Consider the following 15,373-nt stretch of genomic DNA (forward strand, 5'->3'; position numbering starts at 1 on the left):
ACCTGACCATCGCAAGATGAACTCAGCAGTTCAATCTCATCCTGTGTCTTCACCAGGGGAATCGATCCCTGGAAAATTATGTGGAGGACTTCTGCGCTCTGGCCTGCTGGGTGGACTTTAATGAAGTCACCCTCAAGGACATTTTCCGGGCGGGATTGAGTGAGCTGGTTTCCTCCTCGCAGTCCCCTCAATGTGGCTCAGTATATCGACCTTGCCTTGCAGATACTTCAGTTCACTGTGGGGGAGGTGGATGCAGAGCCGGAGTTCCACGTCATGGCCGCCAAGCCCGAGTCCCACGTCATGGCTGCCAAGCCAGAGTTCCTCATCATGGTTGCTGAGCTAGCACCACCTTTTGCCCCAGATCCTGAGTCTGCTCCATGCCATGTCACAGCCACGCCTGAGTCTGCTCCCTGCCATGTCACAGCCATGCATCAGCCTGCTCCCTGCCATGTCACAGCCATGCATCAGCCTGCTCTATGCCATGTCACAGCAACACCTCAGCCTGCTCCATGCCATGTCACAGCCGCACCTGAGCCTGCTCCATGCCATGTCACAGCCTGAGCCTGCTCCATGCCATGTCACAGCCATGCTTCAGTCTGCTCCATGCCATGTCACAGCCACGAATCAGTCTGCTCCATGCCAAGTCACAGCCACGAATCAGTCTGCTCCATGCCAAGTCACAGCCATGCCTGAGACTGCTCCCTGCCATTTCACAGCCAAGATTCAGTCTGCTCCATGCAGTGTCTCAGGCTCACCTCTGGTCAACGAGCCAACGCCCACGTCTGCCATGGCCAACAAACCAGCATTGCAAGCCTCGTCCATCCCAGAGCCATCTCTCACTGGGCTATTTGAGTTGGAATTGGTTCCCGCTCTTGTGCCCACCCTGAGTTCACCTGATCAGCCAGTTCCCCCCAAGCCACCGGCTTGATCATCGCCCTCTGAGATATCCCAGACACAGAGAAATTTTGAACCTCCGACTCTGCCTAGACCCTCTGAGCCCTGGACTCCGCCTTGGCCTGTCAGTCCCTTGACATCACCTCGGCTCTATGTTCCCTCGGCTCCACCATGGTCCTTCAGCCTGTCGGCTTTAACGGGGTCCCTCATCCCTCCAGCTCCTCCTTGGTCTGTCAGTCACCTGGCTCCGCCTTGGCTCTCCGATCCTCTGGCTATGCCTCATCTCTCCGATCCTTCAGCTCCACTGGGGACCTCCTTCCCTACGGCTCCGCCTTGGTACTCAGCCCCACTGGCTCCGCCTCAGTCTTCCGATCCCCCAGCTCTGCCTTGCTCCTCTGAACCTCTGGTGCCGCCTTGGTCCTCCCTGCCTCTGGCTCCACCCTGGCCCTTCGAGTCTTTGGCTACTCTCCAGGTATCCAGTTCTCCATGGTTTCGCCCCTCGAGCCTCTCACGGCTCCGTCTTCCATGGCTCTGCCCCTCGAGTCTCTCATGGCTCCACCCCTCACGGGCTCCGCCCTGGTCTCATGCTCCACGCCATATTTTCACCAGACCACACCCTACACCTTGTTTCATCATGTTTCCATGACCTGCCACATAACCACGTCAAGTCGCCACGTCGTGTTTTTGTTTTGGGGCGTCAGGAGCCGCCCCTAGAGGGGGGGATATGTCAGGGTTGTATGTGTTTTGTTCCATGCCATGTTTGTTCCTGTTTCCTTGTCATGTGATCTTGTCATGTGGTCCCCTGGTCATGTGATTTCATGTTTCCCTCCATGTTCATGTGTCTTGTTTTCATTGGTTTATTGTCTTGTTACCTTGTTATCATTTCTGTCTTGTCATTGGTTATCATTGTTGTTTCTCCCTTGTCCATGTATTTAAGCCTCATGTTTGCCATTGTCCATTGTCAGGTATTGTTAATGTAACATTGTTTGTGAGTGTAACTTTGTTAGATGGCTTATGTCATGTCATGTCAAGTCAAGACAAGTCAAGTTAAAGTCAAGTTCATGTTTTTGTATTTTGTTAATATTTCGAGTTACAGATTTGGAATTTCACATTTGATAATAAAACTGCACTTGGGTTCATCACACGTCGTCGTCTTTGTCATTGCCATAGTCAGTAAATGTAATCTGATTACAATAATTTTAAAAGTGTAATGTTTTACACTACTTTTTGTACTAAAAATGAATTTGATTACAGTAGTTCATTACTTTGTAATTATATTACATTCAACACTGATATTGGACCACCTTTCTTTTCTCAGGGGAACACAAAAAGAAATTAAGAAAAATGTACTGATCGCTTTTTTCCATGTTATTACACTGAATGGCAACTCAAGATTACAAGGTTCAAAAATGATGCAAAACACCATATAAATATCATAAAACTAGTCCGTACAACCAGTATTTTGTATTCCAAATTTTCAGAATTAATATGAAAACTTTGTGTGAGAAACAGACTGAAAAATTATATTGCTATTCACTGAAAATGAGGGTGAATAATGACAGAATTGTTATTTTTGGGGTAAACTTTCCTTTAAACTTCATGAGTGTTAGTGGTCAGTGTGATTTAAGACTTAATGGTATTTTTTTAAGACTTAATGGTATTTCTCAGTTGTTTCCTGGTAAATAGCAACTTTGTCACAGATGTTTCTCCTCAAATTCCTCAGTACTTTGTATATAAGAATATGCAAGTGAGAAAACCGTGGACAGAACAGCATGAATAATTTGCTCTTGGAAGCAGGGCTGGCCCAGGCTCTGATAAATCTCTGATTAGGGTGTTGCTGGCAACCCTGAGCATATTAAAAGCTTGTGGAAGCACGTAGGTCCCAAAGCCAGATAATTGAAAGATCTAATAAAAAACATTCAAGATAAATCAACCTGTGGACAGTAGTTTGCCCTAGTCTGCAATTGAGGGTGCCCTAAGGTTCGTTTGAGGGTGCTTAGCATGAATGCTTTAGACTACAGTCCTAATCATGGTCTCTTTTAAAAGAAGACACTTAGGAGTTTTTTGGTGAAGTGAAAGCCAGCAATATAACTGAAATTAAAACAACATTATAGAAGCTTAATTTTATTTAAAGAAAATACACTGCACTTAACTTGCACTAAATTGAAATAAAACAAGCAAAAAATGGCCCACAGTGTCCATGCCAGTTAAGAGGTTCTAAATAAGCTATTTCAAAGTAGTAAATAAACATCAGTGGTTGACATGAACAGTCGTTAACTTGTGATTTTTACCTTTATATTGCTCTTTTTTTCTGCTCCTCTTTGTGCCGCTTCCTGCCTTGTGCACCTGATAATTTGGTTCTTTTTTCACTCATTTTGTCCACATGTGATAAGGATCCGATTATAATATAATCGCATAGTGCTCGTGCTCAATATATGGGTAGAGGGGCACACAGTCGTCACGAGAGGGCACACTTAAGGCACAAAAAAACAACCTCTTGTGCGGCGACTCTGTCATTTTGCGCCCTAGGCAACCACCTATGCCATGGGCCGGCCCTGCTTGGAAATATTGGATGAGAAGTGTTTGAGTTCATATTTAAATTTCTGACTAAGCACAATGGATGACTTTGTTGAGATCTCTTCTAAAACTATAGAGGAGACACGCTATCTACTTTCTTCAGCAGGAGACTTAACCAAAAGTATCCATTCCCTGCTGAAAATTTTGGTTTATACCAGTAAGAATCTCCAATCTGATTATATAATGCAGATCACTGCTGGTTTGGTAGCCATGCTAGTCATGTTATTCACTAGTAAAAAAAAAAAAAGATATTAATGAAATCTCTTTTCATTTGTGGTGCTAGAGACCACACATTTCTAAATGAACCTCTTATTTTCCCTTCACATTCTTTTATGTTCATCTAACCTAATCAAATCCCTGTAGGTAGATATAATTAAAGCTTTTTCCCTCTGTTTTACCACAAACTACACACGCACTTTTCAGAAATCTGATAAAAGCCCATTCAAGTAGCATTTAGCCAACCCAGTCTCATGAAAATTCGTACATATTTTACGAGTTGGCTATTTCATATGATTTCGTTTGTTCATATAAATTTGTATGATTTCATCACGTGCAAATGCCCGGATGTCTAATGCGGAAGTAAGTGTGAGTTTCGCACACGAGGCGTTAAGGACATGATTGTAAATATTATGCCCTTACCCAAACCCCTTATCTAAACCTAATCGATCAGAAGAGTGTGTAAACATGATAGGAAGCTGTTGTGTGTGACAGAAGCAAGTAATTGTTGCATATCAGATGGAAACGATGTCCAGCGACATCATTGTTTGTAGTGAAAATCGTGCAGTCGTACGATATCATATGAATTAGCCAAATTTTGAAAAGTCGTATGAATTCTTATGATTTCGCCTTAAGAGTGTGTAGCATTTAGTTCTTTTTCACCATTGGGCCAAATGGTTCTCTTCACCGGACTGTGCTGTATCGGTACGGTTACGGTTTCTTTTTCCGTCATAATGCTGCGAAATCATGATTGGAATGGACTGACTGGGCAAGTGACTAATCATGAGTCACGTTCCACCAGCACAGTTGAGTATGATAAGCTAACTGTGCTGAGAAATCTGGGCTGGGAACGGTTTATAATCGCATCATTTCAAAATGGAAATGCTACTTGAACTGTTACTCAGTGGGATCAGAACCATTCTGCCCAATGTTGGAAAAGCACTAAGTGCTACTTGAATGGGCTTTTATCAGATTTCTGAAAAGTGCATGCCAAGTTTGTGGTAAAACAGAGGGAAAAAGCTTTAATTATATCTACCTACAGGGATTTGATCAGTCAGATGAACAAAAGAATGTGAAGGGAAAATAAGAGGTTCATTTAGAAATTTGTGGTCTCTGGAACCACAAATGAAAAGAGATTTCATTAATATCTATTTTTTTTCCACTAGATGCAGAGCAGAACATCTTATGATGAACATACCAAAGGTTTTGTTTTTGATGTTGGTGTGCTACTTTCTCCCTCAGGGTTCTTAACTAGCAAGACTGCCTTTGGCCAATGAGTTTCACCAGGTTTTGCTAGTGAATAATTATTAATTAATTAATTAAATTGAATAACATGACTAGCATGGCTATCAGCTACCTGCTAGTTTGTTGATTATTTATCTTATTAAAGAGCACCTATTATGGTTTTTCAAATATTACCTTTCATGTAGTGTGTTATATAGCTGTTTGTGAATGTAAAAAAGCATGACAAATGGAGTTATTGACTCCCAAAAAAAGAACCGATTCTGAACACCTGAAACGAGTCTTTAGTAATTCCAGACTTACTTCCTGTACTAACCTATGTAATTTGGTAACAAAAAACCCGCCTCTGGTCTTCATTGGCTGCTCGTGAACAGCTTTGACCTGCCCTCAAACACTACACTAAGCGGCAGACCAATCACAACAGACTGGGACATCTGATCAATCAGAGCAGAGTAGGCTCTCTGAAAGAAGGAGTTTAGAATGAATCGTTTAGAATGGATCATTAAACGAGTGTAACGATGTTGGCTGCTGGCAATGATGGCAATGACGAAGATGACGTGAAGATGAAGAACCCAAGTGCAGTTTATTTACAGAACGTGAAAACCAATAACCCTGACTACAAAACAAAACAAAACATGAACATGAACATGGACTAGACTAGACTAGACTTGACTATGACTTGACTTGACTTGACTTGAACGTGGCCTGACAAACATCTACACTCACATTCAATACTTGACAACCAGACAATGAAAACATGAGGGCTTAAATACAAGACATGGGAGAACATAAACCAATGAACAAACAGAACTGATAACAAGATAATTAAACAATAAACCAATGAAAACATGACACATGAACATGGAGGGAAAACAAGACATCACATGACTAGGGAACAGGAACTAAACTTTTCAAAATAAAAGACATGAATCAACAAAATACACCTGACATTTCCCCCCCACTAAGGGGTGGCTCCTGACACCCCAACACATAAACAAAACACGTAAAACATAACATAAATTCAAAGTTCTATAGGGAGCTGGGGGGGGGGGGGGGTGTCTTGAGGTGTGGGGCGTGGCATGGCGAGAAAGGGCGGAGGGGGTGGAGCCATGAGAGGCTCGAGGGGCGGAGCCATGGAAGGCGGAGCCGTGAGAGGCTCGAGGTGCGGAGCCATGGAACTTGGTGCCCGGAGAGTAGCCGAAGACTCGAAGGGCCAGGGTGGAGCCGATGGCAGGGAGGACCAAGGCGGTGCTGGAGGCTCGGAGGAGCAAGGCGGAGCTGGGGGATCGGAAGACTGAGGTGGAGCCGGTGGGACTGAGGACCAAGGTGGAGCCATAGGGAAGGAGGTCCCCAGTGAAGCTGACAGATCGGAGGGACGAGGCGCAGCCAGAGGATCGGAGAGCCAAAGCGGAGCCAGGTGACCGACAGACCAAGGAGGAGCCGGAGGGACCCCGGCAAAGCCGACAGGCTGAAGGACCGCAGTGGAGCCGAGGGAACGCAGAGCTGAGGCAATGTCGAGGGACTGACAGGCCAAGGCGAAGTCCAGGGCTCGGAGGGTCCAGGTGGGGTCGGAGGGCTGAAAGTTCCCCTTTCCTGCTCAGGAGAACTAAGGGTGGGTATAAGGGTGGGAACCATCTCCAGGTCCCACTGCTCAGGTGTGGCTGTGACGTGGCATGGAGCAGGCTGAGGCGTTACTGTGACGTGGCATGGAGCAGGCTGAGGCGTTACTGTGACGTGGCATGAAGCAAAAGATGGCGCTAGCTCAGCGACCATGACTAGAAACTCTGGCTTGGTGGCCATGTCGTGGACCTCTGGCTCGGTGGCGGCCATGACGTGGAACTCTGGCTCGGCGGAGGCCATGGCGTGGAACGCTGGCTCGGCGGCGGCCATGGCGTGGAACTCTGGCTCGGCGGCGGCCATGGCGTGGAACTCTGGCTCGGCGGCGGCCATGGCGTGGAACTCTGGCTCGGCGGCGGCCATGGCGTGGAACTCTGGCTCGGCATCCGCCTCCCCCACAGTGAACAGGGAACCAATGAACCGTAGGGTGAGGTCGATATATTGAGCCAGGCTGAGGGAACTGCGACCGCCAGGCATCAAAAAAGACAGTCTAAAACAGTCTTTGAGGGCAACCTCATTAAAGTCCACCTGGAAAGCCAGATCGCAAAAGTCCTCCACATAGTCCTCCAGGGGACGATTCCCCTGACGTAGGCGCAGAAGCCGAACTGCTGGGTTCATGGTTGGGTCAAGTATTCTGTAACAATGTTGGCTGCTGGCAATGATGGCAATGACGAAGATGACGTGAAGATGAAGAACCCAAGTGCAGTTTATTTACAAAACGTGAAAACCAATAACCCTGACTACAAAACAAAACATGAACATGGACTAGACTAGACTAGACTAGACTTGACTATGACTTGACTATGACTTGACTATGACTTGAACGTGGCCTGACATAAACATCTACACTCACATTCAATACTTGACAACCAGACAATGAAAACATGAGGGCTTAAATACAAGACATGGGAGAACATAAACCAATGAACAAACAGAACTGATAACAAGATAATTAAACAATAAACCAATGAAAACATGACACATGAACATGGAGGGAAAACAAGACATCACATGACTAGGGAACAGGAACTAAACTTTTCAAAATAAAAGACATGAATCAACAAAATACACCTGACAACGAGTCATTTTTGACACTGGGAGAAAAGGTAATGCTGCAATTTAAATTATGAGCAAATTAAAGTGTTTTTTGACCTTAGATGCATGTAAATCTATTGTATGAGACCTTTAAAACAAAATTAGGCACGTTTAAAAACCATAATAGGTGCTCTTTAATGTTTACATCTGTGTTGGTTTATATGTATTTTTATGTTTTGTTTTTTTATTTATTTATTTCTATTTTTTATATTTTACTTTATTTTAAATATTTATTTTTTTCCTTCACCTGTACTTCTTGTCTTTATAACTCAGTGATAGTATTCATACATTGTTGGATCTGTGTAATTTTGTACATATTATTGAATATTTATATTGAACCTTCTGTTTTTTAATAAAAAAATCCATAGTTTATTTTTATTTGTGGATTTTTCAGACGGTCCCTTTCACACCCTCCACAGTATTAGCACGTTTCAGCACAATGTGTGGACTTTTCAGTCAACCCCTTACCCACCATATGAAAAATGTCTAACTTATATCAGTGTTAAATTAATGATCTGGAATGATTTCTCCATGACGCCATCTGACCAGCTGACCAGACAAATCGTGTCCCATATTGCTTCGATACGGGATGCATAATTTCATATTTAAATACGAGACGACCCTATCTAACAGGTCTAATACATTCTCATGAGCAAAGTGTGAATGCAGAAAATCATGAGTTTATCGGGAGAAATTGTAAATCGGGAGTACAGCGGGAGGAGGGGTGGAAAAACTTAAGAAACCAGGTAAAATCGGGAGTGTTGGCAGGTATGGAAACAGAAAAAGTGAATGATCATGAAATGGACTTTGTGCCTCATTGCGATATATGTAAATCAATATGAATTAATGTAAAAAATCTATATAAATCAATATAAAAAAATCTAAATAAACAAAATGGCAATAGTAAATCTGTACAATGTGCACACCATTCAGAGAATCTTGTTTTTATGGTGGCCCAGGGATGCAAAATGCAACCAAATTAGCAAAGCAATTAAAATCTGAAAACACAATGAAAATAAGCTAAAATACAACCAAATTCAGGTATTGATTTCAGGAATCAAATAAATGTGTATTCAGAACGGTATTTCTAGCATACATGGAGTCTCTTCTGTTTAAATTTCAATGATGGAAACCCATTATGTGTTGACCTGGGAACTTACTGTATCTTGTGAGTGACTTGCAGTGGGAGGAGCAGCTCTCTGCTTTTTCCAAGCAACCTCATGATCTCGCATGCATTGAATCAGACTGCAACACTAAAATACAGTGTTTACATTTTTTTATTTTCAGTTAATTTTGTTGTGTTGTGGCTTAATTTTGTGGTGTTGTAGCTTAATTTTGCTGTGTTGTGGCTTATTTCCATTGTGTTTTAAGCTTTTATTTGCTTTGCTAATTTGGTTGTGTTGTGCACCCCTGGGCAACCGTATATTTTATATCTGGGCTCTCTGAGACCCCAAACAGAATTTAACAGTAATGTAAAACATTTTGGATGACAGTTGAAGCGTGTTTTCAAATGAAACGTGAAAATTCATTGCATTTATTCAAGTTTTATATCTGGGGTCTCTGAGACCCCAAACTTAAGTAATGTAACATGTTTTATGGATTACCATTGAAGTGTGTTATCAAGGTGAAATTTAGTTTTGAATCACTTAACACAAAATTAAGAAAAGGATTTCCAGGCCTGGAAAAGTCATGGATATTAATAAAATCTTAAAAAGTCATGGAGATATCTATAGTGAATATAATTTATTCTAAGTATACTTAGCTCTAAAACATTTCATCATTAGAAATAAACCTCTTCAGCTCTTTTCATAGATAACCATCACTTCTGCATTTATGTTTACATAAATTCAGCGCCACCTAGAGGAAATTGGGTAGAAATATTAATATTAATATAAAAGTCTTTCAAATAGCACTTAATTTGACAAATCATATATCAAATGAAATCTCTCATTCTTATTCCCTAATACCACAGTTCAAAAGATTTTAAAAAAAATCACAAAGTGAAATATGATTTCTGTAGTCATCAAATACAAACGTGCCGATCACTGTAAGCCCCAAAAAACTTTATATCTGCTCTTACCTTAGACAGTTTTCTACAAAATTTGCTATGTTTTACTTGTAAGCTTGCTTGTGTGAATAATCCAGTGTTATATCTTAGATGTCCAAAACAAAATATGCAATCCAGTAGGAAAAGTATGGCAAACAAATTATTGGAAATATATGTTATTTTATTTATTTATTTTTTTTTATTTTCTCCACTTTTCAGAATGCCTAATTACCAATGCGCTCTAAGTCCTCGTGGTAGCGTAGTGACTTGCCTCAATCCAGGTGGCGGAGGACAAATCTCAGTTGCCTCCATGTCTGAGACCATCAATCCACTCATCTTGTCATGTGGCTTGTTGAGCACGTTACCACGGAGACCTAGCGCGTGTGGAGGCTTCATGCTATTCTCCGCAGCATCCACGCACAACTCACCACGTGCCCCAACGAGAGCGAGATCCACATTATAGCGACCATGAGGAGGTTAACCCAATGTGACTTTACCCACCCTAGCAACTGGGCCAATTGGTTGCTTAGGAAACCTGACTGGAGTCACTCAGCATGTCATGAATTTGAACTTGCGACTCCAGGTGTGGTAGTCAGCGTCTTTACTTGCTGAGCTACCCAGGCCCCTGGAAATATATGTTATTGACTATTGATGATAAAATGTTATAAATCATCACAAACGGGAGGATCTCAGCTTTCTAGTGACACTTATAACAATATTTTTTGTAGTATTCGCAATCTAGTGGAATATAATAAGACTTTTTGGAGAGAGATTATGCAAACCGAACCAGAATTACATGCTTACAAAATTAGGACAACAACAAAAAAAGAATGAAAAAAGTCTATTCATCATAAGATTGTAAACATACAATATCCTTTTTTTTTTTTTTTTGTTTTTTTGTTTTTTTTTTTTGAGGGATTTTCTGAAAAAATAAGACACATTTTTGGCAGTTAGTCCACAATATATGTAAACCCAAAAATACCCCAGAGTTGAAAGGGTTAATCATCATTAGGAAATCTAATTAGATTTTTTTTTTTTTAAATCCTTATCCGGTAATCACAAATAACTGGGAAAGTGATGGAAATTTATTAGACAAAAGGTGTGGGAACAACGCACAAATTACAGTATCAGCCTGATACTTCAGTGTTAAGTATGATTTTTGAGCTATTAAAATGAATTTGGGGTCTCTAAATGGTCTTGGAGACCCCTATCACAACAAAGGCTAACTCTCTTTCTGTGTCTCAGGTAACATCTTTGTGGTGAGTTTGGCTGTAGCAGACCTGGTGGTGGCCATCTACCCATATCCACTGGTCCTCACCTCCATATTTCACCGGGGCTGGAACCTGGGATACATGCACTGCCAGATCAGTGGCTTCCTGATGGGCGTCAGTGTAATCGGCTCCATTTTTAACATCACCGCCATTGCAATTAATCGCTATTGCTACATATGCCACAGCCTCAAGTATGACAAGTTGTACAGCGACAAAAACTCAGTGTGCTACGTCCTGCTGATCTGGGCATTGACTGTGCTTGCTATTGTGCCCAACTTGTTCGTAGGCTCACTGCAGTATGATCCGCGGGTTTACTCATGCACTTTTGAACAGTCGGCGAGCTCGGCGTACACCATCGCTGTCGTCTTCTTCCACTTCATTCTTCCCATTATGATTGTTACCTACTGTTACCTGCAAATCTGGATTCTGGTCATACAGGTGAGACGACGTGTCAAGCCGGACAATCGCCCTAAGCTCACACCTCATGATGTACGAAACTTTGTTACAATGTTTGTCGTATTTGTGCTCTTTGCTGTCTGCTGGGCACCTTTAAACTTCATCGGACTGGCCGTAGCAATTTCTCCAGAGCGTGTGGTTCTTCTAATACCAGAATGGCTCTTTGTGGCAAGTTATTTCATGGCGTACTTTAACAGTTGCCTCAACGCAATAGTCTATGGAGTGTTGAACCAGAATTTCCGACGCGAGTACAAGCGAATCGTTGTGTCGGTATGTACTGCGAGGATCTTCTTTCCAGAAAGTTCCAACGAGGCACAAGAGAGATTAAAGAGTAAACCCTCGCCACTCATGACCAACAACAATCAGGTCAAGGTGGACTCTGTGTGAACTGCGTGCATGTAAATGTGTGTATGTTTCAGAGGTGAAGAGAACACAATAAAATAAACCAAGCAAACTTACATTTAAATGAAATCTGATAAGACTTTACCAAATATGTTGCCAGGGAGTGTCTTGTCCTGAAACTGTGATCTGTTGCCTCAACCCAATAAAAACAAACAGGAAATTATTATCATGACATCTTTTATAAAGCACTTTCTTTGTTTTTGTGTTGGTCAGATGTATGTATGAATTCCTCTTGTTTAAATGTTTACAGTGATTATGTCAAGAAATCTATGAAATACATACTTTGTGTAATGATTTTATATGAATTATCTGTCTGAACAGATCAAAAATGTATATACGGTATAAATTTTATATTACTGTATATAAATATATCTTGAGTTATATTGAGTTACACTGATGTTGATCATTCAGTGGAGAAAGAAGAATAACATTATCAAAATGATGCCATGCACATCAGCATATCTCTAAAATGCCTGGTTACAATTGTGAACCAAATCTTAACAAAATACTCTACCAAAAGAGTTTGTTACAACGTTTACTGCTTTGAAATGACCTCACCCGGTTTTACACTGTTTCTCTCCATTTGAGGAGGCAATACACCTGGATTGCTACTTTACCACAAAACCCTGCAAATATGTTTGAAAGATTCCTCTCCTTTCTACAGTCTCTTTGACCTTCATCCTTGCCTCCTACGATCTTTTTTTTTTTTCTAACTCTCATAATCTAGTTTTGCATCTTGTCTTTGTTTTTTTTAAAGTCTCTGTCTATTTTCTCTCCCTCCTTTTTTCCCTTTATTTGTCTCTTTCTCTCCACTCTTTGTACGCATGGATTTAATGACAAGTTCATATCCAAACTGATTAAAATAATAAAATAAAAATTTTTGAAGATTTGAAAAAAATGAATTTCTGCATAATTATGCTTAATAAAGTTATAAATTAGTTCACACACACACACAAAAAAAAACATTGTCATCATTAACTCACCCTGATATCGTTTCAAATATATATAACTTTCTTCTGCAGAACAGTTACATTTTTTTGCAAAAGCTGATTTCCATAAAATAGCAGTTCATAGTGACTCATTTCAAAGCTTAAAAAGCACACAAAAGTATTATAAATGTAGTTAGTGTGACTAGTATGCCATATTCCAAGTCTTCTGAAGACATACCATCACTTTGTATGATGAACAGACTGTAATTTAAGTCTTTATTCACTTAAATCAAAGCAATTTATTGTAAACTGCACAAATCCAATATGGCGACACGTCAGTAACATCAAACCTCATTGTTTCTTGTGTCATGATGTCATGACATTCAGTCACGTGACACATAGGAACCAGTGAGGTTTGATGTTGTTGATGTGTCACCATATTAGATTTGTGCTCTGTATACATGATTTTACATTGATTTGATTTGAAAGTGAATAACATCTTACATTTTGGTCAGTTCATCATACAAAGTGATTTCAAAAGACTTGGAATATGGCATACGAGTCATATTGACTACTTTTATGACACATTTGGTTGCTTTAACTCACTATCAACTGCTATTGTATGTAAATCAGCGATAGAGAAATTCTTTAAAATACTGTATATCCTTTTGTGCTTTGCAGAAGAAAAAAGTCATATGAGTTTGGGATGACATGAGGGTTAATAATGACAAAACTTTATTTTTAGTGAACTATTCCTTTAACTGGTCTTAACAATGCCAAGGTGATGGGTTCAATTCCAAGTGAATGAATGTACTGATAAAATTGGATAAAAGTGTCTGATGCCAAATGCATCAATGTAAATGAGTGATGGAATTATGATAAAACAATACTGTAAAAAAGAAGGATAATAATTTTCTAGCCGTTCCAGAGTGGAACTTCAATAAATTGCCCTTGAAGGTCTCTGCATTGTTCTGTCTTTTCTGAGCACTGAAGTAAAGCAATTATTGTTAATTCATTCATTTGATTATCTATTCATTTTATCTGACTCCAATTTTATATTAATCTGACTCCAATTTTAAGTTGACCTCTAATTTATATTTAAGCTCTAATTAATTTCTGATCATTCTTTTAATTTAACATTTTTAGGTTATTGCTTACTCTAAATCCTCTTCTATTCATTGTCCTTTTGATCTTTGGAGACTTACGCCGGCCGTTATTAAATTACGTAAACCTCCCGAAAATGGATAGCCAGTTCCGTTCTTAGTCAGCGGTTGTAGGGTTAACTAATATCGTCTGGTTTGGCTTGTCTCATAAGCAGACGATATTACCGCTTAGTCACGTACATACAACTTGCTAAGATGGGCGGTGAGCAGTGACTGAGCGTCTTTAAATGGCTTTCTCCTACCCGGTTGTCCTGAGTGGTTTCTCCTATATTAAAGCTCCAGTATGGTCTACCCTGGTCTATTGAAATTCAAATCCTACCCGGCTGTCCTAGGTGGTTGTCCTACCTGGTTGTCCTAGGTGGTTGTCTTACCTGGTTGTCCTGAGTGGTTTAAATTCAAACTGAGAGTCTTTAAATGGCTTCCTCCTATATTAAAGCTCCAGTAATGATTTCAGAGGAATTCAGAATAAATCAAATAATAACAATTTATTTGTCAGGTAGGATATAAAACATTGTTGCAGAAATTCAAATCAAAGCCAATTTCACATGATCAGAATAAACAAGCATTACTAAAAATAAAAGACAAGTCAAAGAAACATACCTGACAAAACTACATGCAGCGGTACAGCATGGGAGATCTGCATACAGATTCCCAGAGCTTCATGCCAACTTTCCTTAAATATCCAGACAGAATAAACATTGTGTACCAAATGGTATTGTCCTTTGAACAATGAGGATTTGGGGGTGAATGGGTTCTTGACTTCCTGGGGTTTAACCTTGTTAACATACAGGAGATAATTTCAATTGTAGGTCAAGGAGGGGGAGACACCTCCAGAATTATGCAGTATTTGGCAAAGACCTTATAACTTTGTTACCATTAGTTTTATCAACATGGGAAAGAGACCACTATACCAGTCACACAGAGACCTCTTAAATGATATCAAACACATACAGTTGCATTCTTTGTTTTCATGGTATTTGTTATATTTTTACATATAAATCTTATGTCTTTGTGTTGGTCCAGAGCTGTTGAAGGGGAGAAGGGGGGGAGAGAGAGTTGGGGGGGTGGGGGCAGCAAGGTGATTTGCAATTTATCACACTGTGGTGATATTCAGGTGTAGATTTCAGCTTTTGTGAGAGAGTTCTATGACGTTGATTCTCACAGAGTTCTTTGACTTTTACCGGAAATGGCGCCTTTTGGTTGTAGACATTCTGGTGCCAGCCTTACAATACTATAATAGTATATATAACATAAATGACACTGACCTTCAAGCATTGCATTTAAATAACACAGTGGAAAATGGGGCATAACTAGGCATTTGTAACGAGTGGCTGGCACTGGCAATGATGAAGACAATGACGATGAAGTACAGAACGCAAGTGCAAATTTATTAACAAAAGTGAAAACCTTAATTACAAACGTGAAACATAAACAAGAACTTGACTTGACTTAAAACTTGACTTG

At 40.5% G+C, this 15,373-nt stretch overlaps 1 protein-coding gene across 1 annotated transcript in view; it reads left to right on the forward strand.

Moving 5' to 3' along the window:
- The window catches only part of mtnr1aa (melatonin receptor 1A a), a 90,369-nt gene extending 77,278 nt beyond the window's left edge, over nucleotides 1–13,091 (forward strand). Inside the window, exon 2 of the mRNA XM_051701945.1 lies at nucleotides 10,934–13,091. Within this exon, the coding sequence (XP_051557905.1) occupies nucleotides 10,934–11,802 (869 nt within the window). The 3' untranslated portion in view covers nucleotides 11,803–13,091. The remainder of the gene's footprint in view (nucleotides 1–10,933) is intronic.
- Nucleotides 13,092–15,373: the final 2,282 nt, after the last annotated feature.

The sequence above is a fragment of the Myxocyprinus asiaticus genome, chromosome 7 (assembly GCF_019703515.2).
Source record: "Myxocyprinus asiaticus isolate MX2 ecotype Aquarium Trade chromosome 7, UBuf_Myxa_2, whole genome shotgun sequence".
Lineage (NCBI taxonomy): Eukaryota > Metazoa > Chordata > Actinopteri > Cypriniformes > Catostomidae > Myxocyprinus > Myxocyprinus asiaticus.